At 44.0% G+C, this 27,605-nt stretch overlaps 2 protein-coding genes across 2 annotated transcripts in view; one reads left to right on the top strand and one right to left on the bottom strand.

The window, feature by feature from the left end:
- NXN (nucleoredoxin) overlaps nt 1-27,605 on the bottom strand; it is a 127,082-nt gene that overhangs the window by 48,620 nt on the left and 50,857 nt on the right. The gene's annotated exons all lie outside the window — the stretch shown is intronic.
- Nucleotides 10,848-11,335, top strand: LOC105088137 (large ribosomal subunit protein uL23-like). The gene has a single exon (XM_064495844.1). It carries the CDS (start codon nt 10,860-10,862, stop codon nt 11,325-11,327), a length of 468 nt encoding a protein of 155 aa, XP_064351914.1. The 5' UTR covers nt 10,848-10,859; the 3' UTR covers nt 11,328-11,335.

Genomic DNA, 27,605 nt, shown 5'->3' on the forward strand with positions numbered 1-27,605 from the left:
AAGTTTCTAAATCATTCCTTTTTCAGATGTAAGTCACAGCAGATGCATTTGTTTTTGATAAGCTTCCTTGAGTGGAAAAAGTTCAAGTACACTAGCTAACTGGGAATTACATGTTTGAGCCATGCCCCATCTAGCTATGCTACGTTACTGATGACCACTTAAGAGTTACTCTCAAGCTTGTAAAATGCTTTTATGAACAACATGTCACAAGGCATCTGTGTTGCTATTTGCTTTATTTCTTGGGAAACATGGGGATGGGGGCCATGGGGGAGGGATTGTCAAAATCTGGACATGCCCGTAGAAGTATGTTATGTGTGGAATTTTATACACCATGTGTGCTGCAGCCAAAAAATAAAGTTGAGGGCTATGGTTCTAATGCAGAACAAAGAAGGCCTGAAATAAAGCCAGCTGGAAGTAGAAGGGCCTGGGATGAAATGAAGAGTTCCATATCAAGTCCTGATCTTTCAGCTAAGCGGCCAAATGCTCAAGGCTAGGACACTGAACTACATCATTAAAAGACAGACAGACAGACAGACTGACAGAGTGGGGAGCCAGCATGGATGAGCACTGCACCTATGATGGTTAATTTTATGTGGCAACTTGAATGGGTCACAGGGTGCCCAGATAATTGATTAAACGTCATCCTGGGTGTGTCTGTGAGGGTGTTTCTCTGGATGAGATTAACATGGGAATCAGTGGACTGAGTAAGCAAATGGCCTCCCCAGTGTGGGGGGGTCTCACCCTACCCACAAGGCCTGAACAGAACAAGAGGCTGTGTAAGGGAGAATTCACTCTCTCTGCCCGTCTTCCACCTGGAATGTAGGTCTTGTCCTGCTCTTGGACTTGAACTCAGACTAGAAATCACACCACTGCCTCTCCTGGGTCTCTAGGTTGCCAACTGCAGATCTTGGGACTTCTTAGCTTCTATAACTGTATGAGCCAATTCCTTATAATAACTGTCTTCATTTAGAAATATATATATATATTTATATGTTTTTTTACATATATAATAAATACTTTAAATATATTAAATGTAGATAGACAGACCCTACTGGCGCTGTTTCTCTGAAGAACCCAGAGAACACAAAGCTCAAATCAATGACTTTTGCAGGCCGCAGAGAGACTCTATCATTTTCAAGATTAGACACTGGGGAATAGACTCTCATTGGAATCCTCTAACTTCTGCTTATCTGAGACTTCCTTAACCCTTGTGCTAGGAGGTCTGGGGGAAGTGAAGGACTAGAGGCTTTGTTCCCGTTAATGATGATAATATCCAAATGAGCTGGTAGGAAACTGCCTCCCTCCATCAATGAAAAAACAAATCCTCCCACAGTTGATTAAGAAAATGTTTAAACCTGCACTTAAAGCCCTCCCTGGGGAAAAACAGGAGTTGTTCATTTATTACATGGGACAGCGAGGCAGAGGAGCAGGGTGTGCAGAGACCAATGGGGGTCCGGTGAGAATAAACAGTTCTCAGTTCCTTTTAACTTTCCCAACACTCCTAAGGCAGAATCACATCCTTCTGCACGAGTTCTCCACTCTCAAGCACAATTCTTTCATCACAAAGGCAACCAGTCATCACTGCAGAGAGTGTCCTGCGTAAGAGAACCAGAATCTGCTCTAGATGAATAAATAAATAAATTAGCGGGGACAAAAGATGATAGTGGCAAGAGAAAAGAATGATTCTGAAGAAACACATTAACAGTGCAATTAACATAATGCAACTTATTATTAAAAGTCAAAATAATGTTGGTTATCATCGCTTGAGCACTTCACTTTGTGTCAAGTACCATATGCTTAGAACAGTGTCTGGGGCTTAGAGTTAGTGCCATGTAAGTATCAGCGATTTTTATTATTTGATCTTGTTACAAGTTAGAGCAAGTAAAGGAGAAAAGGAGACATCTGAGCTGCTGTTTTGAAGAATGGACTGGATTTTATTAGGCAGGTCATGGCCAGGATGGGGTAAGACATCCAAGACAGAGTGAAAGGCAGAGTAAAGCCCGGCATATTTTGAGGGGGAACTGCAAGTTTTTAGGACTGTGGAATACAACTCATTGGGGGCTAGTAAGGAGGGTGGGGGAGGGTGGGGAGCAGTGGGAGACTGTGAGCCTGAAGCCGGACAGGCTGACAAGTGTGACTCTAATTCACGTCATCATTGAAACAAACGATTGGAAATGAGGCCAGGCCTAGGAAACCTGGGCTGCACTCTGGGGACATAGTCTGGAGGGGGAGACAGAAAAGAACTAACTATAATATGGGTGATGGGTGCCATAACAGACATCCGCAGGGCCAAGTGATAAATACCGTGGAAGGAAGGTTTCTTAGAGTCGACGGCAGCTGAAGGGACACTATATACAGCTTACTTTGAGCACAACCTCACCAGACAGAGAAGGGAAGGGCATCCCTGGTGGAGGAGCTGGCACACACAGAGGCTCAAAGGTGAGACAGGAGGTGGTGGTGTGAGGATCTCTGGTGCAGGTCAGCGTGGCAGGGCGTTAGTGCCAAGGTGAGAGGTTGGGAAGCTGGGTGGGGCTCGGTGGTGGGAGGCCTTGGAGGCCATGCCACGGAGTTCTGGACTTAATCCAACAGTGAAGGTCTGTATGTAGGGCAGTGACATGAACAACTGATGCTGGAGAAAGGTCATTGTGGGAGTTGTGTAGAGGAGGTGACCCTCGAGGCCAGGGGACTAGCTAAGGGATTACTGAAACAGTGGCGCTGGGATCTGATTAGATCCAGAGAAAGGGGGCTGGGGGTGGGGATGAGCGGGGAAATGCCAAGGTTTGCAGTGTAGGTAAATGAGTTAGTGTAACACTGCTATCAGAGTTAACCAGAGCCTTAAAAAGCAGGTAGAACCAGTTCAAAGCTCAACTATTTGTTGAATGAATGAACGAATAAATGAATGAAAGTATGGATGGGTAGAGAGAGAAGGAGAAAACAAAGTGGAGGAAAAATTAGTGGAGGTGGGGGAAAGAGTTTGATTTTGGACCAGGCAACCAGAGTCCTCTCCAGCAACCAGGTGGGGACACCACCGGCTGACTGATGAGCCAGAGACCTGAACTTGAATGAAAACAGTAGGTTGTGGGACTTCGCCTCTCCCCATCTTGGGAGGCTCCATCTTACACAGAGAAGAGCTGATGGGAAGAGCTTGTGCAACTGTCTGTTTTTTGGCCAGGGAAGGGGGGTGGGTAGTGCAGCAAGAAGGATGATTCAGAAGACAGAACTTGGCTAAGTGTGTGTCTTTCAAGCCAGAGGTCTCTAGCAGCTTCTCTCACAGGTATGGAATTCAACCACAATGCCCACTGTGGTGAAGCACTGTTTTGGTCCAAGAAGAAAATGACGAATGAAATGACATTAAGACCAATTCGTCTTTCAAGTAGAATCTCTGAGCTGTATTTTGTTTGGTTAAGAATGGAAATTCCACTTTTATTCCAAGCAAATCTTCTGACGCACCAAATTCAAGGATGAGGTTTCATTCAAGAAGAAAATTTTTTTAAAAGTGAGATCACAGTAATTTTTTAAAATTATTATTTGCGGGGTGGGGATGTGGTCTTCTCATTCAGGGCATAATTTCTAATCCTGGTCTCTGAAGACAGCCTTGAGCAAATCGTTTTCTTTTTTATGGTGGGGGGTGGGGGTAGTGGGAGAGATGTTTCTTTATTTCCTCATGTGTAAAATGAAAGAACTTAATGAAATAACTTTAGATTAACTACTAGGGCTGACGTTTATGATAAGATCGTGATTAGGGGCACATAAAAGGAGAAAATACCTTAATAAGTGCTTCTTTGTTGCCTGTTTGAGCCTTTCTTAATAAACTAATAAGTTACACTTTTCCTGGACAGAAAAACCTTGGAAATGACCCATTTCCCCAACAGGAGATCATTTCCTGTAATTTACATGTGGTAGAGTTAGAAAAGATCATTTGAACCTAGCTCAGATAGGTCAAGGAGAAAATTCAAAATCAGTGTTTATTTTTCTGATTAAAACCAAATAATGAGACTCAAAAGAGAGAGGCCACAGAAAAGCCACAGAATCTTCCAAGACCTCTCCTAATGGGGGGGAAGAAATAGGGGAAAGAGGAAAAAGTGCTCCCCCTCCCCCAAAGGGGCAGAGCTGGGGTCCGTCGGTCAAATTCCTTCCATATATTTAGGAGCAGAACATCCTTTCAGCCAAAAGAATAAGCTGACTACGAACAGCAGCTATGTGCAACCGGAAACTAAACAGGGCATTTGGTCTGAAAACAGGATAAGCTTCTCTGAAACAAGGCTCTTCTCCGTAGAGCTCAGGGCCTGGGCCACAGCTCCCAGAGGCCGATCAGATCAGCATATGGAAAGGTGTTCAACGTTATTAGTCATCAGGGAAATGCAAATTAAACTCACTTCACACACAGGAGAACAGCAGACGTAAAGACTGGCAACACCAAACACCAGTGAGGAGCTGGAACCACCAGAACTCTCGTGCACTGCTGGCCGGAGTGTAAGATGGTACGACCACTTTGACGAAATGTTATAAAGGGAAATACACACTTACCCTGTAGCCCTACCATTCTACTCACAGATATTTACCCAGGAGAAATGGAAAAACACACCCATAGAGAATTATACAAGAACGTTTATAGCAGCCTTCCTCCACCCTCAACTGGAAACAATTCACACTTCCATTCACAGAAGAATGAAGAAATTGAGACACGTTCAATGGAATACTTCTCAGCAGTAACAAAGAACAAACTCTTGACCCCTGTGACGTGGATGGTCCTTATGGACATTACCTGCATCAGTATGGTTCCATTCATATAAAGTTCTAGAACAAGGAAAAACTCTAGTGACAGAAGACCAAAACTGATGGTGGTGGGAGGGGGAGGGAACAGCTGACAGGAAATGAGCATAAGGGAAACTTCTAGGGAGCCAGAAATGTTCTACATCTTTTTTCGAATGATATTTACATAACAGTTGTCCAAACATGCTGAACTGAATGCTTAAGATCTGGGCATTTTATTGTAATAAGTTACACTGTCCAAAAAAAAAAATCTTACACCAAAAAGAAAAATAAATTGTTCCTCCATCCAGGGGAAGGCAATTGAGAATTCCAGAGTGAACACGTGGCGCCTGCCAGCTGGGTGGGTTCACTTTCCCACCAGTGAACACCTCCCCTTCCCTATCTTTCTTGGCTATTATTGTCTGTCTCTGTGACTAGCACCAATGACCCTCCAAGTTTCCCAAGCCAGGAAACTAGGGGTCCTTCCACACTCTTCCCTCTCCCTCTCTTCTACTCAGTTACATCTGCTCCTGAACCAGCCCCTCTTCTCTCCGTTGCGACTGCCTCACCTGAAGTCTGCATCCAGGTTACTACAGGTGCCTTCTGACCATTTATTTCCCGGCTGGTGCCCCAATCTGTCCTTATCCAAAAACAAACCCCTCTGCTTAACATCCTTCTCAAATCACCCTGAGGATAAAGACCAAACTCCTCAGCAAGACAAGCAAAGGCAGTCACTCCCCTTCGTGCATCAAACATCTCTTTGCTTTAGCTGTTGCATCTGCCTGGAGCACCTCCCTCCCTCCCGCTTGCCCCCTGATGCCCCCCTCCCACCGCTATCTCCACACCTGTCCACCTGGTCAGTCCCTATTCTTCCTTAAGACTTACATCAAGCATCACCTATTCTCACAAATCTTTCTGCTAAGTACCTCTCCTCAGGCCTCTGCCTCAGACATCCTCTCACACTGGTACAGGGCTTATAGCTTACAAAATGGCTTATGGGACTGGGACAGGTAACAGGTGTGAGCACGTTAAGTACGTTAGCTCATTTAATAGAAATTATCACTCCACACAGTGATGGCTGGTTCTCTTTTGTCTAAGTGGACTCAATTGTAAATGGGGGTTATTTTGTTCAACTTTTCCCCTAGTACCTTTCCAAGCACTGGGAAAACATAGGTACTGCCTTAACTATTTGCTGAATGAATGAATGTCACACAAGTGAAGGCAGGAAATGCTTTGTATTTTATTTTACTTCAACAAGCGACTGAATGTCCAGGGCAGGCAAGATGCCGAGGCGTCCACCTGGCTTGCTATGGCCTAACCCAACTGTACCCAAATGATTCTCTAGGGATAAGTCACTCACCACCCCCAATCCTCCAATGTGTCCAGTGCTCCAACAACCAAGCCCCTTACAACCATCTCTTATGAGGTGCTTACTGTATACCCTGTGTTGTCCTGGCCTCTCACAGATATAATCACATTTAACCCCTACAACAGCCCAGAAAAGCGGGCACCATCACCCTCCCCATGTTTATAGATGAGAAAATTGAGGTTCAGAGAGGTTAAGTAACTTTTTATAAGGAATCAGAACCCTTGCATGGAAAAAGCTAGAACAGAAAGCAGTTCTCATACCAAAATCCTACCTTGTTCCCTACTTGCCACGCTGCTTCCCAAGAAGACAAAATGGAAAACCATTCATTTCCTGCTTTGGGGCAACATTTTCTGAGTCAGTTAGATGGATGTATATTCACTTTTTATAGAAAGGGAAATCAAGACTCACTGTGACTCTGTGACCTTGCTGAGGCCACTCAAAAAGGAGCCACAGGAGGGAGGCAGGATGGGGTCTGTACTGCCAGGCAGCTGCCAAACGACTGGACAGCAGGTATCTTGACTCCATATTTACTCCACGCATCGCACTTCTACCCACTTCAAACCTATTCTACAGCTGCGAGTTTTGTTAAAGAACTGGGCTTAACGTACAGAACTTCTACAGAACTAGAGATATGATCAAAGAATGTTTACAGTCTCTAATGGCTCTGGATGAACACAGCAAAAATCTTTAAAGTTAAACCTAGTAGGTAAAGATTCCAGAGCTGAGCAGAGAATGTTTCACGTGAGTATTGCTTTAAGGGACAGGTGATGTGCTGGAGGAAGTTCTGGGAGGAGAGGCTGCAAGGCTGGAGGACCAACAAGACACTTGTGGGAAGCTGTCTGTTTAAAGCGAGGTTGAGGATGGGAGGGGCGATGAGCTCGCAACCTCCCAAGAAGTGTGAGGAAGCTGAGGACAGGGCTTATGGAATTGTGATTATGTGGAGGGCAGAGCCTGCAGAACCCAGGAGAATGCAAGGAATATGAGCTGGACTCTGCTTGTGGCCACAAGTAACCACAAGACCCAAGGGCCAGGCCCTGGAGCACCCAGAGGAAGCTGGCGGGTGGGAGGTCCTGTCTCTCCTGAGGAAGGATAGATATGGTGAGAGGAAGATCTCTAAGAAACTGATCCAGCCTCTTTCTCCTCCATTGTGTCTTGGATGTCAATTCACAGAATGTAACACACTCATTTTTAAATGGGGAAAAAAAAGAGACTTTTCCTATTTTTCCTCCCCATTCCTTCATCCTTCATACCAACATGTGCAGGAGCTGGAGCTGGGCCATTTAGGACCGGATGGTAAAGACAGTGGTGGTGGGGGTTGATTTAGATAAAGGAGTGAGTCTCTTTCACTGAATCTTAGTTTCTCGGACTCAGAAACACCCCGTTCACAGCCTCTCCTTCTCTCTTCTCTTTTCCCTTGAGCTCCGCAGGCAGAAGCTGCTCCCTGGCTGTTGTAAAAGTAGTCTTTGTTCTTGGAGTTCAACCAGCATGGGCCTCAGATTTCCATCACATCCACACTCTAAACTCCTCCTACACCACCTTCCTGACCTCCGGCTCAAGGAAGAAAAAAGCTGGCCGTAAACATCCTGGGCCAAGACATAAAACCTCCTCTCAACACTCTCAAGAGAGATTACCTAAAGGAGACCCTCCGGAATCCTCTCCAGAAAGCAGGCACAACCCTGCGAGAACCAGACATTCCTGCACAGACGAGCACGGAGGAAAGCTCACTTAGTAAATAGTTCTGGGGTAACTGTCCCACAGAGGTCGGGGTATGGAAATCGGGGCACTGTGGGTGGTGATGTGGAGTGTGGTCAGCAAAGAGTGGAGAAAATCAGGGTTCACAAAAGCAAGTTCTGGAAGTATGCCCGGCCCTGTCTGGGGGACAGAAACTCAGTGGACACAAGAGCTGGGGACAGGTTGGGAGACATACCATTCCACCTCAACATCCCCCTGCCTTTCTTTAAAAAAAAAAAAACAAAAACCCTAATTCCTAATTTGGTTTCTAGTCCCCTAACTAATGGGGAAATGCCGTGTCCTGGATGGGGAATACAAACGTTCAGATACCAGAAAAGGGATGGACAGCCCCTTGTGAATCAAGAAACTAGCCTGAGATGATGTCTCATCGCCTTTGTGTCTCTTCTTCTCTGGAGGTCCTGGTAAAACATGTTTCTAGAACACATTCAGACAGCTCTTAAGCAGCTGTATCCCCAACACCAATCTAGATCCTAGGGAACCAGAGGTCAAAACCATGGCTTCCATACACTCACGTCAGATTAATCCGCCCCAGAAACGTCCCCCGGGGAACTGAAGATCCCAGTGGAGAGCTGGCTGACCTCGGCTCAGTAACAGCCATGCGCTGCTGGCCGGGGCTGCCCACCATCCTGCACTTGTCATTTCTAGACACGATGAAAAGGAAGTATTAAAACCCATTGTTTATTAGTATTACTAACTTGTGGGTTTTCCCCCCAGATAGCTAGCTGAGGACAAGGAAGGATGACTGAGGTGTGTATGAAAGAGGAGTCTGGCAAGGGCCATCTCAGTTGGGGCAAGAGGGACAGCAAGACAAAGCAGTCCTGAGCCAGGTCTCCTGGGTGGGATGAGCTGGGCCAAGGGAGAGGCTTCCAAGGAAAGGGTCTTGTCGGGATGACAAGTCCCATAAAGATCAGGCAAGGCTTGGATGGTGACTGTGTTTCTGAGATATGCAGGTCTGAGCAGGAGAGAGACATTAAAAAGGGTTAAGGATTCCATAGGGCATCTCCTGCTTCGTCTTCCATTTCTCCTGCTCAGCCCCCAGAATTAGATAGCCTTTTTCTTTTCTTTTTGCACGTGCTCCATTCTGAAGACGGGCTCTGTGCCCACCTGGGGGTTATGATACTTGCTACAAAATCCCAAACAAAGGCTCCAAATACAGCTCAAAACCCTGGCTGGGAACCACATAAAAAGCAGGAAGAGGCTGCCGTGAGGTGGGGTCCAGCAGAAGTTAAAGGCTCTGCGTTCAGATGCATCACGTCCTGACCACGGTGCAGGATTTCTCCACCAAAGCTCCCGGGTCCCGAGTATAAGGCAGACCAGACTCCTGTCAGGAAACCAGGCAAGGCTATGCTCTTGTACAGAATCTTTCCGGCATTATTCTTGGCTCAGCTAACATTGCTTTGGCTTTAAGAAATCAATAAATAAAGCAAGCAGCAGGTCCCCTCACATCCACACTGGACTGAAGAGTTTTGCCCTTACCAAGCCAAAGGAGTATTTAGTCCAAGGAGATCTATTCTGCTGGATACCTGACACCTTCACATGATTTTTCCTTGGGAGGGCCAGCAGTCCACAGGCGGCTCTGCTCCATGAGATCAATGTTGCTAGGTTACCAGCAGTCACCGTGGTGAGGGAGCAGCCAGGGATTCCAGTGGGGTGGCCGGCGGGGTGGGGGTTGGAATCAGCAGGAGAAAGGGGTGAAGGGACAGAAAATAAAGTCCCAATGACACAATGACTTTTAAGGCTCTGAAGGGAAATAGCTGGATCCTGAAAGTTTCAGTTAGTTCTAGAAAGTAGATCAAAATCCTTTCCAGTGATCCTGAAAGATCTGACATAAAGAAGGTATAGAAATTACAGCTCTTACTCCTCTGGGTGCTTTGAATCCTGACCTAATCAAAAGGAAGAATGCCTTGATCTCATTCTATTATTTATCCTGACATTTCTGCCTGACAGTCTGGGAACAACAAACAAACTTTTATCCAGTAGGAGCTCAATAAGTACTGGTTAGCGGACTGGCCAGGACCCTCCCAGGGAAGGAGACCACAGTGGTGAAGGACGGCCAGGGGAGGGGGAGAGTTGTGTATAAAGTTCTGCAGCCACAGGGCAGTGTGTGATTTGTGGATGTGATGCAAGAAGCTATCACTCATATGCTCTTGTCACCAAGTCAACAAGGATACCGTCTCCTATACCACACACCCGGAGATTTTCCAGATCCCAGGCCTTTTCAGTCCTTTACTCCTGCCACTAAAATCCCACAGCTTCTTCCCAGTGAAGAGGCCTATGAAAAAAAAATCTGCTTTATTTGTTACAACGAGCCATAGATAAACAGATACAAAGAAAGTGTGTGCTGGCCAATTAAACAGAATGGCAGGCTCATGGCAGCTACATCACCCAGTGTTTCCATCCACTTGATGTATGTGAACCCCTATTAATGAGATGGCCTCTTTGGCTTCAGGTGGGGGTGAGGAGAAAAAAGGTTTTCCGTATGTTTCTCTAAGCCTTCTATACCTCCTTTTCCCTAAGGGAAAGCAAAATGCCATTAAACCCAATTCCTATTCAATGGAAAGAAGTCCAGTCAAGTAGAAAAGACTGAGGCTGATGTCACAGAGGCCTGGTTTGAATCCTTGTTCTATTATGCCATGAGGTCCCGAGCAAGCACATGGAACCTCTCCAAGGCTCACTGCGTTGGACCTAGGACAGAGACGTCTACAGCTACCACCCAGGTTGCTGAGACAACTAGGGGAGGTAATCTACGTTCACAGAGTACCTGGGATGAGCATGTGCCTGGTAAAGCTTCCTTTCCCTTCAACTGGGGTTCAGACCACATCCAAGGAATGTGGTGCTGGTATCATCACAGGTGCAGAAATGGACAGAAGACTGGGCTTAAGAAGATTTTTAATGCAGAGAGAGAGAGAATCCACATCGCAGAAAAGAGCTGGGGAAAGTTCAGCAAGATTTTTTTAAAAATAGGGTGTTTCAGCTTTTCACGAAGATGGCGCCGAAAGCAAAGAAGGAAGCCCCCGCCCCTCCCAAAGCCGAAGCCAAAGCAAAGGCTTTGAAGGACAAGAAAGCAGTGCTGAAAGGCGTCCACAGCCCCCAAAAAAAGATCTGGACGTCACCCACGTTCCGACGGCCCAAAACACTGCGGCTCAGAAGGCAGCCCAAATATCCTCGGAAGAGCGCCCCTAGGAGAAACAAGCTTGACCACTATGCCATCATCAAGTTCCCCTTGACCACCGAGTCAGCTATGAAGAAGATAGAAGACAACAACACACTTGTGTTCATTGTGGATGTCAAAGCCAACAAGCACCAGATCAAACAGGCTGTGAAGAAGCTCTATGACATTGACGTGACTAAAGTCAATACCCTGATTAGGCCTGATGGAGAGAAGAAGGCATATGTACGACTGGCTCCTGATTATGATGCTTTGGATGTTGCCAACAAAATTGGAATCATCTAAACTCAGTCCAGCTGGCTAATTCTAAATATAAAAAATTTTACTATAAAAAAAAAAATAGGGTGTTTCAAGGTCTTCAGACAACTGCTATTATCAATCACAATGAAAAAAATACAGCTGGGATGTCAGAGGACTTTCTAGACTCATTGGAACTTACACAAACTTTGACTAATCCACTCAAAATTCCAGACTCAAAAAGCCAAGAACCAGAAAGCTGGCAGTTTTTCTAAGTCTTAGAGCACAAAGACAAAAGACCACAGCCTCCTGGTTAAAGGCTTGATTTCGGTCAAGAAACAGGTTCAAATCTCACCTCCTCCACCCATCAGCTGTATGATCCTTGGCTTCTTGGAGGATCCAGTAAGAAAGCAGTGCATTAAGCCCCATCCCTGCACATGTTAAATGCCTAATAGGTGGTGAAGATAGTGTTGTAACAACAACTTGAAAAGCTCTGAGCTCTGATACCTAGAGTGACTCTGCAATTCAAGTCAAAAAGCAAGACTGTGGGAAAGTGGAGATAAATGGGAAATGCAGACAGGTTAATCCTTGGGGGTGGCGGGATGCAAGGTGAGGGTGGGGCCTAGGCTTTCAAGTTTAAGGCCAGGGATGCTCATACTTCAGGATGAGGGACAAAGCACCAAAAAACTTTGTCTTTGCTCCTCCTGGACTTGCCACACAAAATGTACCCTCTCCCCCCAACAAAGTGCATTCAGGAACGCGTCCAGATCACAAGCTCTTACCCTTAGTCTAAAGAAAAACGCCCCAAAACCAAGGTCCAAACTTGCCAAGACATTAAATTTGAAACAACCAAAGCCAACACCTCACGTGTGAAGGATCTTAATTAAACAGTATCCAAAATGCCAGTGTGAACTCAGTGTCTGGACCTACTTATTATGAAATAAACTTGATTAAGAACAAATCCCTTTTAAGAAGAGGAAAGAAACCAGCAACTCTCATGCACATCAAATGCTGTTCTCAATTAGCCCTTTTCCTCTGAACTTCACAAGGTACCAGCAGGTGGGAGATAATTAACGTTTTAATAAAACTTGTCCTACATGCCTCCATTGGAACCTTTTTGTTCTGCAAAGCTTTTCCCTCTCCAGCCCAAAGATACATCCACAAAGGAAATTTTTTTTTCCAAAAGATCATTTTTCTGGTTACATTTGGGGTTTTATGGCTTCAGGAAGATGAGAGTGGAGGAGGTAATTTATGAAAAGGACTATTTCTCTTCATCCAAATTTACATTTTATAAGGGAGTGAGTTTGGTTTTTGGGTCCTCCTCCCAGGCCTCTCAGGGGAATGAAGTCCTTGCTCCCACTTGACAAGACTTGCGGAGCCATGAGAGGTCTGCGGGGCAGTGCAGGCCACGCCACCCGTTCTTGAGTACAAGCCCTCCATTTGCAGGAACTGCTGACTTTCACAAAGCTTGTATTTTTCCCTTATAAATCTCGTCTTGAAAGGCAGTCATCTTATAGCTCGCCACCCTCGCCCGCAAACCTCAGCATCCACGTAAGCCCTTTCTAGTAGAAAAATGCTACTGCTTGAGCAGTTTCAAATTAATTAGGTCTTCAACAATCTGTCCTGCTGCCCACACCATGACACTGGCATCACAAGAGCTTACGGTAGCACATGGCAGAGAGCAACTCATGAAGACACTCTAAGTCGAGACAAGGACAGAAAAGGAAACCCAGGCAGTGAGGAAAAAAAAAAACCCCAACAATGTTGGTTAAATACAGGGGATCTGAACCCAAGACTTGGGCTTTTAACTCTGGATGGATCCAACTGCATTTAATTTGAGAGTAACCTAAGCTAACCCCACCATGCACAACCCAATAATTATAATTTTTGGCATTTTAATTGGACTCAGACCTCAGAGTTTGAATTTAAGAGGGTGAGTAAAAGCAATGTGTGTAGGGATTACAGCTGAAATGCTGCCTGCAAGTTACAGTTCATTTTCTTCTCAGGACTTTCCAAGTCTTCCCAGGCGCCTCTCTGCTGCCAACGCACAGCCAGGCCTCCCACCATCCAAGTGCCAGGTTCCTGTGCAGCACTGGAGCCTCTCTGCCCCCACCCCCACCACGCACACAACCACACCGGCGCGAGTGTGTACAGCGGGGCTTGGCAATCTTGGCACCGTTGACTTTTCATTGGGGCACTGTCTTGGGCGTTGTGGAGTATCTGGCAGCATCCCTGGTCCTACTCATTAGATGCCAGCAACACCCAACCAGCTATGACAATCAAAAACATCTCCTGGGGGGAGGGTAGAGTGCTCAAGTGGTAGAGCGCACGCTTACCATGTACAAGGTCCTCTAAAAATAAATGAATAAATAAATCTAATTACCTCCCCCTCCCCCACCCAAAAAAAACCTGAAAAAAATTTTTTTAAATCTCCAGAAGCCACAGGGGATTTTAGGACAGTGAAACTATTCTGTGTGACATTGATGGTGGGGACGGGTCATTCTATGTTTGCCAAAACCTACAGAATGTATGACACAAAGAGTGAACTGAACCCTAATGTAAACTATGGGCTTTCGTTGGTAAGTTATCAATATTGGCTCATCAGCTGCAACAAATATGCCGCATTGATGCAAGATGTGAGTAACAGGAGACCCTGGGGGAAGGGCGGGGGTATATGGGAGCTCTCTGCACTTTCTGCTCCATTTTACTATAAACCTAAAACTGCTCTTAAAAATACAGTTCATTTTTTAAAAACGTCTCCAGACACTGCCATGTGTCCCTATGGGGCAAAACTGGCCGGCTGGGAACCCCTGCTAGGAGGGCAGGCCGAGTCCCTCCCACTGCTCTGCTGGTGTCTCAGGTGGACCCATCCAGTCATATCAGGTCGCACTTCCAGATGGAGTGAGTTTTCTCAGTGTGCACAGACTGTGGGGACCCCTCTAGAGACTCCTCCTTTTATTAGGGGAGCAAGCGAGGAGATCTCTTAGGAAAACCCAGGCAGAGACTAGACAGAGGGGCTCAATCCTCCCATCCTGGCCTCAACGACAGTGCCCCGGCCATTCCACCCCATCCTTGGTAAGAACGCCCACCCTCCCTGGTCACCTTGTCAAGAATTATCTCCACAGCCCAGAAGCCTGAGACAAGGAATGAAAGAATTAGGCTTCCGAGAGGCCAGCCAAAGTAGGTGAACCCCCCCACCCTGGGGTCCTCCTGGTGGTGGCTGGCATGGCTTTGGCAGAGTTACGGTGGAGACAGGGGCCCATGTCCACTGTCCCCTGGCTTTGCAGCACATGTGCTAACACACTCCCGTCCCCGCAGGATACATAACTGGGATGTGACAAATATGAAGTTTAAATCCGCTGGATGGAGCGCGGCATCACCTCGGAAATGTGGGCAAACACAGGGCCCCCTTGCAGCCCACCCGGCCGGTCACTCCAGACATTTCCCTGCAGTCCTGGCTCTCCCCTTCACTTAACCCATGGCCTGATTTCCTTCCTCTCTTCTCCTTTCCTTGCACTCCTTCCCTTTATAGTTCATCTTCTCTAAAAGAAAGGGGAAGAAAAAGGGCTTCCAGAGAAGCAGAAGAATGAGAGAGGGTAATCGGGAGAAACCCTCTGGGACGCGCTGGCATGACAAAGCTAGGTGTGGGGACAAAATGCAATTAAATACCATTGAAAAGTCGCTACAGTAATACTTCCCCGCTCAAAAAGCCCTCATCTTTCCCAACATCATTCATTTCTCTCCACATTGTCGACTTTTTCCTAGGTTAAACCTCCTGGTAAAATGGGCCTCATGAATTGTTCCTGCACCTTCCAGGGTTGTGGGGAGGGTTAAGTGTATATCCCAGAATTTAACCTGGTGCCCGGCAGACCCCTCGTACTTACTAGATGGTTTCAGCTATTATCCGTATTTGTATTTTGACTGCATTTTTAACTAAATCTAAACATTTATTAAGCTCTCCAGCCCCCCTACATCATCTCATCCACCCTAGCCCAGGGGTATATCTGTAGAATTGACATTTGTTTTTACAGAGAGCTGTTCCTGGTAATAGGACCTTCCCATCTAATTCAAAACTCCCATGAAACCCTCTCCCAACAGACACTTCAACCTTTTCAGATCTCTGAGACAATAAAAAGGACCAAGCAGCCCTGGCCACCGAAACTGACACCAGCTCAACCACTCACATGTGGCCACTCAGTTACAACTCACCCATTTCTCAGCTGCCACGCATCACAGAGACTACTCTCTCTTTTTTCAAATCGGTCCCTTCTTATGCCTCACTGTTTAAATTATGCCTCTCAGAGAAAAACCCCTGCAGCAGATAAACACGGGATCTGTAATGGAAACTCCAGCACGCCCAACAATAGTGCCACTGTCACACACACGTGAGCTCTCATGAAAGCAAGGGATTGGCAACCCAGGGCTGCCATGCCCAGGAAAATTATTTCCTGTGGGAGAAAGAAAACAACCTTCAGCTCCTGGCAGGTCCCGGGCAAGCCCAAGCCAGGCTCACTGGAGGACTTGAAGGCTCTGTCTTTGGGAAGGGGAGGCGGAGGTAAGAGTGGTTCCCACCCTCAAATGCCCAGGTTGGGAAAGGCAGTTGGGTGAGCCTCAACGCTGCAGCACGGAGGACTGGCTTTCCTCTAGCAAAGCAGAAACAAAGCCACCAGGGGCTGCCCCACACTGCTTCCGGGACCATCAATTAGCAAGATGGGTCTTGTGGTCATGTGAGAAAAAAGAAACTCCATTCCTTTTTGCAAGCACCTTCCTGGGTTGGATGCATTTTTATCCCATCAGTTAGAGGCAGAAAGGCAATCACTTAAATTTAATAAGAGAAGGAAAACACTGGGCTGCCTTACTGACATCCTGCATGTTCCACTATTACTGAAAGGAAATAGAGAAATTACAGACAGCACGAGCTATTAGCTTAATAATGTCCAGTCCAGGGGTAATCAGCAAAGACTCCTTCCATACGGGGTGCGCTTCAACTCAGTGTTAAGGGATTCCTTCCTTCAGGATTATTTAAGGATGACTTGACACTGTGCGCCTAGGAGTTCTCCGTGCACTGAGCCGGCCAAACAATATTTAATTCTCAAATTACCTACCCACTGCTGCCCTTTTCTTCCTTCTTCTATTCATCTTTGCCCCCCCCACCCCATCCGGACTTCCTGACCCTGTTCTTCACCTAACTCAGGGTTTCTCAATCTGAGGTCCAGGAGGCCAGATAGTTTCGATGTGGCAGGGTGGGTGCCCACTGCACTGCCAGAGGTTCAGCAGTACCCCCTCCTGTCAGGACAAATCCCCTCTCTTAGGGCAACACTGCGTTCGGCTGAGAACCGCTGTCCTATCCTGTACATTGTACTCTTTGAAAAAAAAATTCCCCTTCACTTCCCACTGCCTGGAATACTTTTGGTCCCATTTTTATCTCCCAACTCCTATATTTTGCTGTTAGGAACCAGTTTTGGACATCACATCCTTTGGAAAACTACCCTGACACCCGCCCTCCACTCCCCTCCGAGGAGGGAGGAGGGCTGGGGTTCCTCCTCTGCATGCCCATCCTGTGCACGCTTTTCTGATACCCAGGTGACAGGACCTGTCTCCTTCATTTAATAATTCATCCATCCATTCATGAATTCCACGAAATGGGACCACAAGTAAGATATTTGGGTTTCTGCTCTCATGGGTTTATATTCTAGTGATGGAGAACAGGCAATAAACAAGAGCAACCAAGAACATGGCAGATATCAATAAGAGCTACAGAGAAAACATCGCGGGTGTCTCCCCCTCAGGGAGACTTAGCTCCTCAAGAGCAAAGACTGCTTTATTCATTATTGTATCTACAGGCATCAGCAATAAGCCTCAAAAAAACAAACCCAAATAACCTAGCCCTTTCCTCCTTTCTCTCTAGGCATGTGCCATTTTCTGCTCTGTATGAGCACAGCGGTTCTCTCCCGGGGGACAGTAACCTTCTTGAAGGCTGCTGTCAAATCTATAGATTTTACAGGGAGAAAATCAGAGAGTTTTTGTTAAATGATTTTCCTCCAACTATAGCTTCTAACACTGAAATTTTACTACAGATATAGTTTAAAAGCTTAAGAGAAACAAGCATTTCATAGCGGGGGAGGGGAGAAGGCTCAGAAGCAGCGACTTGTCCAAGGTCACACAGTCAGTAAACCGGATGACGCCCCTGGCTCCAAAACCCAAGCTCTTTACTCCCCACCACGTACAACTGCCTCTTGTAGAATCAGACAGACCCAGATAGGGTAAAAATGTCAGGAGGAAATCTCTTTCCTGACAGAAGGCTGTTGGCAAACCCTGGCCAGCACTGAGGATCCTCCCTGGGTGGGAAGGGGGAGGTGGTGAGTTTATTTACAGGCAAAAGGGATCTGCCCGTTCAAGGAGAAGAAAAATGAATGACATTAATTTTTCAAATTTTTACCACTGGGACTGGGCCTCCACTTCAGTGCTTTACCAGCAAGGCCAAGAATCACTCAAAAGCGAACGCCTATGAAGAAGAGGGCCAAAAATGTTTGCCTTTTCTTCTTTTCAAAGCAAAAGAGGTTTGCAATATTTAAAAGCTTGGAATCGTTCTGCACAGATGTTAAAAATGACCCAATCTGTTGGGCTGAAAGCATCTTATGAGAGTCAGGAAGGCTCTGAGGGACAAGCATGGACGTCAGGAAGATGGATCTGTATTCTAATCTGCATCCATTTTAGCCTCTTCAAAATCTGGGGCTAGGAGGGAGGAGGTATGAGATCTAAGTTAAGTGGGACAACACCACCTGGCACAGAAGTGGACACTAATCTCTTCTGCAGTTTATGCCCGGGAAGAACGTTGGCCTGGGAAACAGGAGATCTGGTTCCACCTCCCAGCTCTGCTCTGCCTCAATGTGACTCCAGTGGGTCTTCTGCCCTGACCTCAGTTCCCTCTCCCGTCCCTCCCGCAGACAACGGTCACAGGATTAAGTGACACACCATCAGTTAAAACCAGAACAATGCCCGGCAATTTTAAGCACCCAATAAATGTTAGCCATATCTGATATCAATTGGATTTTGTCCTGTAAACACTCACCCCGAAAGCTTCCCTTGACTGGCTATTTATGCCTGGTCTAGGACCGTTCCATCTGTCTGACAGCTGGACAGCAACACCAGTCAGCCCTCCATGGTCATCTCCCCAAAATACCCCTGGAGTGTCTGCCCCAACTGATGAGTCAAGAATGAACCTGAAACCAAGGGCAAGTATTAATACTATCCACCTACCTCTCACCAATCTAACCTACTATTCACTGCTCCCACACACACCAAGAACAAGTATTTATAATCCATCCCAGACATAAATCAGCATTAGCGCTCTCATGCTTAGAAACTACAAAAGTAATAGAAAAAATTTTTTTTTTCATTTCCTATATCAACTTCTGATAAACATGACCTTCCAGTAGGCGTCGTCAGAATGTCCTTCTGGACTCACAGACATAGAGAACAAACTTATGGTTACCAACAGGGAGAGGGGGCGGGGGAGGGATAAAATAGGAGTTTGGGATTAGCAGATACACACTACTATATATAAAATAAACAGCAAGGTCCTAATGTATAGCACAAGGAACTACAATCTATAATCTACTATGAAAAAGAATATATATGTATAACTGTATCACTGTGCTGTATATCTGAAACTAACACAACATTGTAAATCAACTAAACTTCAATGTAAAAAAGAGACTATCTTTCTGAACCCCGGAAATCATGGTGAAGGTCTTAAGCATCCCTCCACAGAGACTGGCACAGACTGATTAGGGAGAGAGTAGTGATGAAAAAAGACATAAGAAACACGCTGCCTCACTGGGCTCTCTGACCTGGCCCCACCCTGCCCCAAAAGCGTGTGCAGAGAAGGCTATTTACAGTCCACGGTCATTCAGTGGCAATGCCACAGGCTTTCCACCAAAACCTGTTCACAAAGACATGAGGAGGGATTAAAGGGAAGAAAGGAGAGCACAGAGACATAGTGGTACCTGTCTCCACTTGTCATTCTAACACAGCGGGCTGCCATCCAGAACAGTTCAACGCAATGAACGATTACAAACACATCAGCAACCAAAGCGCTGACAGTTATCCGGTGCCTACCTCTTCCACTCGCCCACGAGCTTTATCCGCATTGGCTCCCGTAGTATCCAGACAACTCCCCGAGAGATTATCATGCCCACTTTCCAGACGGAACACTAAGGTTCAGAGAGGCTAAGGAACCCACCCGAAATCATCAGCCCCTAAATGGCTCAGCAGGATTTGAACCCACGCTGTCAAACTCCACAGCCTGAATTTAAAGATCAGAGTAGCTCCCTTCTGGAGTAATCTCTCAGAGCCCTCCCTCGACTCTCCAGATTCTTAATAAAGTTCATGTTGCTTTGCTGTGGGGGAGGGAGGGAGTCACTAGACCTGTGGACCAGGAGGAGTTAAGGCCACACTTGTGGGCTTAGAACTCCAAGTTTTCTAGTTTTGTGGGCTGAAGTCAGGCTTGTAGCATTAATTTTAATGTAAATTTTTGGGGAGGTGATTCATGCAGAATTCTTGCCAAGAATTTTAATAATTAGATGGAATTAGCCCAAACTCTGTCTGTACATGCTAACAGCATCTGCTGGTTCCAGTTATCCCGGAAGCCCCACGGGGCCTGGGGAGGGGCTGGCCAAGGCTGCACGGGGATGGTCAGTGGAGAAAGACACCTGTGGCCCGCCCGCCATATCGGCCTTCCATCCTGTGAACAACCTGCTCCATGTTTCTAATACCCATCACCACCCAGGACCAGAGGAAGGGAGGAAACCAATTAGAGAAAGCTCATAAAAGAAAACCTTTCCCAGTGGTCTCCTTTCTACTGAGAGCTGAGGGCTATAACGTGGTCCTTTCTAATGTGATGATTTTCAGACTTTCCCTGCTCTGGGTCAGTACACCCCCATCAGCAACAGGGACTCATCTACTTGGTGGTATTTCTTTAAGGAGAGAGAGAGACAGGGGGAGAATCCAAATCTTTACTCCTCACCATTCAAGAATCAGACTCGTTAAGGGTGGAGACCTGCAGAATTTGGCAGAGCCCCCAGGAGAATCTGTTTCCCATCTTCCTCTCCCCTTCTCTCCTGGTCACACACAAGCACATACGTACACACACGTGTGCTCACATACAAACTCACACTCTCACACTCACAGCCCCATGGATCTAACGCACACCCCCCCACCCCAAACAAGTACAGTGCCAATGAATCAAGTCTTTCCTGGAAGGTGGTGCCATTAAGACCACAGAAATTATGTTAAAATTATAAGATAATTCATAAGCTTCTTAAAGCAGTCTTCAAAACAGAAAGGAAAGTTTAGATCAACCTGATCCCCTCCTGCCCCAAAATGGGGGATGTGTTGTTATATGCCAGGAGAGTAAAATATAAAGGAATATTATTTGCCTAAGACATAAATTACGCTATTAAAAATCATGAAAAATTGTTCAAGCCATTGCTGTCCAACAGAAATATAATGTGAGCCACTTATAATTTTAAATTCCTTGATAGTCACATTAAAAAGGTAAAAAGAGACAGCTGAAATTAATTGTAATATATGTTAACTCATATCCAAACTAGTATCCTTTCAATATATAATTGACATAAATAAGTATTAATAAGGCTATTTTATGTTTTTGTCATACTTAGTCATTGAAATCAAGTATGCATTTTAAACACTAACACACACTTCAGTTTGGACTATCTACATTTCAAGTGCTATACAGCCACTAGGAATTGGTATCTTAAATTTAAAATTTTAAAAAGGTCCAGATTTCCAACTTACTTCTAAATTGTGTATTTCTGAATGACTATAAGTAATGAATACTTACTATGTTCTTTAAAGTTTTTTTTAAAAGAAAAAAAATGTTAAGCTCACCCTTGCCCATTTACTACTAAACAGCTCTGGACAAGTAATTTCAACCTTCCTGAGCTTTTGTGACATCAATTGTAAATGGAGATGAAAAATGCCAATATGATTTCCCTTACAGGGCTGTTGTAAGGATCCCATGCTATATGCATATCAAAGTCTTTTGTATAGTATTATTCAAATGCTAATTATCATTATTACAGATCCTGTAAGAAAACAGATCATCCTTGCAAAACAATAGCATTCCTTTTTGGAGTCTATAAACGTTTTGCACACGGCTGTCCTTCCTTCCCAGAGGCATGTGAACAATAAGAAATGCTTATCAATAGTCCCCCAGCACTACTGGTACCCTATCACAAGCTATAAACCTTCACTTTAAATGAAAAATCCCCTCACAATTTCCAAGTGATACTTGAACTGCTTTGTTGAATAGAGATTTTGTTAAAATGAAGACCTTGCTTTTAAAACAGGAAGACATTCCTGGTCAGTAAATTCTAGAGGGAACTAACTAGTTTTGCCTCCTAGAGAATTAGCCAATTCAAAAGACAGGTTCTAAACTAGTGAACAAAGATGGAAAACATCCACCCCTCCACCTCATCCACCCACCCCTCCACCTCATCCACCCACCCCATCTTGTTCCTTTCCCTCCAGCCTTCTGGTTCTTTTAAGAGTTTTCACAAATTATTGGTGAATCTGGATGGTTAGAAGCAATCAATATTTTAAGACTGAGAAGAAAGCTGATGTCTAAACATTGGACAGTTGAACAAAAGACCTTCAAGACACCCCTCTCATGCTAATCTGTTCTGATAATGGAAACAATAACCCAAGCCTCAAAGTGGTGATTAAGTGAGTGAGTGATTAGCAGGTAATCATTTTATGAAGAGTGACTTATATAAAGAAAAATCAGAGAAAGCTTTGTCTTTGAGAATTAATTGCAGGCAGAGAACAAACCTTTGTTTCCAAAGGCCATCTGAGGGACTTGGCATCAGTACCCCTCACTGGAGACACAGAACGCTGATGGCAGGCATGAAGTATCCTCACTTCACAGCTCAGCCATACCTATGGCTTCTGAGGTTTCTAAGTCCAGGTTGTACCTAAGATCAGCCTTTCCCAAAATGTGTTCTGCATGATGCTTCCAGGCATTACAATTTTGGGGGTTGGGGAGGATGGACAAGCGAGTTTGGGGATACCCCAGATCCGCACGAAATTCAGCAGGTTCTTCTACTGCTCAGAGATTTAAGATGAGTGCGTCCTGCAGGAGAGAGGGATCTGACATGGACTGGACCTTTTTTCAGATACCAGATCTCAAGTATTCTCAAATTGACATGAATACATCTTCAGGCGCTTCCACTTTCATAAACGGTCATAAAATACATTAGGTGGCAGAAAAAAAATGAAAGTAGGTTCTCTCCTGAAACCAGCTGAGAATCTGTTTCGTTGTTTCCACACTTGTAGAACTAACTGCACATCAGAGCTGACCCACAACAGCGCCAGACTCAGCACCCACTGATATAATGGGAGTAGCTTCACCCACCTACCTGTGATTTCTCTGTTCTACCTCCCAGGCTCTCCTCCCTCCCTAGAGACACCTGTGGCCCCTAATCAAAGGTATTCCTGCTTTTGTACCTAAAGGTACTGATATGAAAGGTATAAACATTCTGATATAAAAAGTGTAAACATTCTGGAACAAAATATAATCATAGTAACTTTTATTGTCTTAACCTAGTGTTCCACAGAGCTTGCTCAGAGTAGCAACAACAAAGGAAGAACCATTTCAGTTCTGACCACTGACTTTTGACCTCTAGACCCAGTGGGGCTGCTTCAAAAATCCACTTCTTTGGACTGACACCGTCATGGTCAAATCCGAACAATGCACTGCAGTGGTTCCCAAACACAGGCCAAGGGCCCCCTGATGAGGGTGCCAGAGTCATTTCACAGGTCTTCCAACCACATGAGCACCAAAATTTGTCTGCAGACCAAAAACTCAAAAGTACAACTGCTATTATAGGAAATCCATGAAACATTTTGATTTAAAAAACCGAAAACCAAAACTTAGCGCTTTCAATAAATACACCCCTTTGCCAGTGATCTGTCTTATTAGCAAAAGAATAACATATCTCAGTATCTTCTTTCAAGTTACAGATTAATTAAATGATTTTAAAAATTCTTTGATTTTGTTTCTCAGTCTTAATCCCCTTAGACGTGGCTACATTTGAAATGACAAATGCTCATAAACCCAAACATTACTCAACTCTCCTCCTTGAAATTCTACAATTTTCTCTTCTTTGGCAAGGAACAGATTCGATTTGTTTATTTTTCAGTAACACCAAATAGTGGGAGCTGTACATTTAGAATAAAGCCTCAATATAACATTTTGATAGACCTGCACTGACTAGAAAAAACAACAAAGCCATCAAAACCATGATGACCTCTGACTATTCATGAAAGACGGCATTTCTTTATTTCTGGGGAGTTTCTCAAGGGATAAAAAAAAAAAAAAAGGAAGCTTTATAAACTTGTGTTCCAAAGGAAATGAAAGTTAAAGAAGTGATGCTTGCAAACTAGACAAATGAGAAATGGCATACAATATATAACATATCTTAAGAAATGTTCACAAGTAAGATCTCCTTTAATATCTAGTTCGATTCCCTATGGACTATAAATGAATCATCATGAAATACTCCTAACATAAAGACAGTTTATTTGCCAGGAGAAAAATCTTAGAAGTCATTTCACTTATTCACAGGGTAGATTTCATGAAGACCTACAAAAGCCATCATTTTTCTACTAAAAGTTCTATCCAGTTCTCAGCTGGAGCAACATGGCACACCTTCTAAATCAATCTATGGCTTAAATTCTAATCTTTACAACTGGCACAGAGAGATGATAAAATGTTTTCCAAATGCTGTGGGAATTTTTTTTTTAAAGCTCCCAATGTATAATAGTGTTTTTTTTGTTTTTGTTTTTTGAAAGAATTTATCATCAGTTCCAAGTTAGAGTCCGGTTGCAACAAATGCTCAGAACTGATAACTTAAAAAAAAAAAAAAACCCACTTTCTCTACACAGCATCACTGCTTCGATGAATTAATGCCAACAAATGTGGTCAGTATTGTTTCCAGATTCTTCAAGCAATTGTACTCCTTGTATGGTCGACCCAGTCCGTCTGTCCTTGATTAGTTAATTTTCAGTCATCTGCAAATTCAAAAGTGAAAATGCAGAGGCATCTGGGCCCCTTTATTCAGCAGTAGAACAAGAAATGTGGGCACAGTTCATAAACTTTCTCACATAGGTCTTCACAAAACAAATACACTGCAGAAAGAGTCCCCTCCCTAGATGAAAAAGCCTTTGGGAGGACAGTATTTTTTTTTTTTTTTTAAGAATATGGACTTTAGGAAAGATTCCTTCTTGTTATAGCTTATCTTTTTTCAGTTTTTTATAAAGTATCCTTTGCTGATTAACTCCATTCTGTCTATTATCTCAAAGGATTCCAAGTTCCCACAATACATATGTATTCAATTTTATTGCTTTGCACTTGATATATTGCTTTGTAACTGTTCAAGGCATTTTTTTGTGAACATTATGTTTCTGTCTCCCAAACTATACTCTAAGCTTCTTAACGATTAAAAACCATGCCCTGCCTCTTCCTTGGGATTTTTTCTTTACTATGACTGCATTAAACCTATAAATTAATTCTGATTAAATGACATCTTTACAATATTTCATATTTCCAGCTAGTCTGTTTCTCCATTAATGCAAGTTCTTTTTTCCTTTAATGTCTAACCAAAGTTTCCTCTATAAAAACAAAACATGCACATGGTAAAAAAAAAAAACAACCAAAAAAAAAACAAGTGAGTCTCTCTCTCCCACCCCAGATTCCGGTCTCACCCTGAGAGGTAAGCCCCTTACATAGTTTCCGGAAGATGTTTGTGCATATGCTTATTTATATAAGCATAAATACCATCTTTCCCTGCCCCCTTGTTTTTTTTTAAACATTTTTTTATTGAGTTATAGTCATTTTACAATGTTGTGTCAAATTCCAGTCCTGCCCCCTTGTTTTTAAAAAGCTGGGCCAGTTATCAATATATTATCTCTCAGTTGGCTTAAAAAAAATAAATTTAAAGAGAACAGACCCATTTTCATAGATAAGGCAAGAAGAGTGAATTTGGAGCAAAGAGACAATAAACTGATATTGGGCACAGAGGCTAAATATAAGCACACTATACACAGCACCAACTATAAATCTGTTCAATGGCTGAACTGTATTCCACGGTGTGGATATACCATGATTTACTTAATCAGTCTTTTACTCACAGGCACTTACATTGTTTCACATTTTAACTACTGCTAATACTGCTACAATGAATATCTTTGTAAAGACATCTTTGTTTATAATTTGCAAATTCTATTAGATAAATTCCTAGAAAATTGAATCGGTAGGTCAAAGGTTGCATACATTTTCATTTTGAGTGACATTGCCAAAGAAACTCCATCAGTTTACATGTGTAAGTGTCTGCTTCTCCACACCTTTCCAACACCATATGCTATCAAGTGTTCTTTCTGCCAATCTAATAATGACATACTGCATTTTACCAGGTGCATTTCTTTCATTGTAAGTAGAACTGGGCATCTTTTCATGTTTACAAACATGTTATATTTTCTTTCTCTCTTTAAATTCTTAACTCAAATTGATTGTAAGAGCTCATTATGCACTAAGGAAAAAAAAATGGCCCTTTTCTCAGTTTGTATGATGGAAATATCTTTTCCTGGTCTATGGTTTGTCATCTGATCTGGTTTCTGGTATTCTGAACCACACAGAAGTTTTATATGAGTCATCTCTTTTATATTCATCAACAAAATCTAGCTTAATTTCCTGAAAACAAATATATGCTAACTTCCCTCCAAGAGAGGTGAAAGACAGAAAAATTAACAACCACTCACCCAAAAATCCTTCCCCTGAATTTGTGAGAATATGGAAGAGCAAATAGCTGCTAACCAAACCACTGCCAGCACCCAATGACAGAAAGGAAAGGGCATCTGCAGAGCCCTGGAAAGGCACGTTTTCTCCTTTTGTTTTCAAAGTCCATATGCTTGTCAGCTTCCCAGAGTCCAACAACCCTCTTTGTCTGCAGTAAAATATGCCTGGGCTTAGCTGTTTCAGAACAGAAGAAGTGATTATGGATGAAGATTTTGGCCCTTGCCCTGCCACAGCAGAGACTCTTCCACACAATACCCAGTTCAAGAGGCAAAGAAAGGAGATTTGGTCAATTTCCCAGAGAGATGATGGCCCAACACAAGACCAAAGGGAAAAAATGGTACTGAGGCAGGTTCTCCAACTACCCACGAAGTCCCTGGGCAATGAACAGATGACTAATGTGCTCAGATAACTATTTCTCTCCGGGCACCTTCTTCTTCTTATCCTTTCTAGTAGACGAACAGAGAAAAATGAAGTAGAAAAAAACATTAAAAATGATCTCTCTCTTCCCCTACACTGGCATAAAGTCACTCACGTTACAGCAAGGACATGAACTCTAATTAGAATGGGGGGCTCTCCCAAATTCAGGGAAGAGTTTTACTGCATTCTTTCTGTTCTTAATATTTGAACATGATTGTACCACATGAATGCCCGTACAAATGGGATAGTTAATAGTCTGTGATATGCAAAGATTCTTTGTAATAAGTATTTTTTATTTAACCATCATTTCTTGAGTACTTGTCATGTGTCCAGATCTGTAGATTCGGAGTCCTTGCCTTCCAGAAGTATACGAGAGATTGAAACACATAAAACTGTGATTTCGGTAACCTGTTTTAAGTCTTTTCTTGGAAGAATGTACTGAGTGCTAAGGAAAAACATAGGTGGCACATCCAATCAGACTGCAAGTCAGGGAGAGAATCATAGGCAGGGTGAATGTGGACTATTCCAAAGAGAAGTCTGGAAATAAAAAGGAAAGTGATGGGACAATGGCTTAATTGAGGATTCAGTAAGGAAGAAAGAAAAAAAAATTTTTTTTAAGGAAAAAGAAGGTAAACAATGAGATAGTAGAGATCAGACTAAAAACCAACACAGAGGTTTGTAACTGACAGAGCAAGCAGGATTCCCAGAGACAAGAAGATATACAATTCAACAAATACTTATTAAATGCTACCTTGTGTCAGCATTAGACCAAGTAGAGACAAAGATGAATAATAAAGATTTGCTTCTAACCCTCAAAGAACTCACAGTCCACTGGGTGAGGTAATGAACTAAACGTGTAATATAGCAGAGAGAGCGTATCGTAATATGAGAAGTACAAAGCACTGTTTAGGTACATGCGAGGCGTACCTAAGCCAAATTTAGGGAATCAGGACTTCCTGGAGGAACTGATGATAAGTTCATGCGATCAAGAGCAGACATGGAGGAAAGAAAGAAAACAGGACAAGTAAAAA

The sequence above is a fragment of the Camelus dromedarius genome, chromosome 16 (genome assembly GCF_036321535.1).
Source record: "Camelus dromedarius isolate mCamDro1 chromosome 16, mCamDro1.pat, whole genome shotgun sequence".
NCBI lineage: Eukaryota > Metazoa > Chordata > Mammalia > Artiodactyla > Camelidae > Camelus > Camelus dromedarius.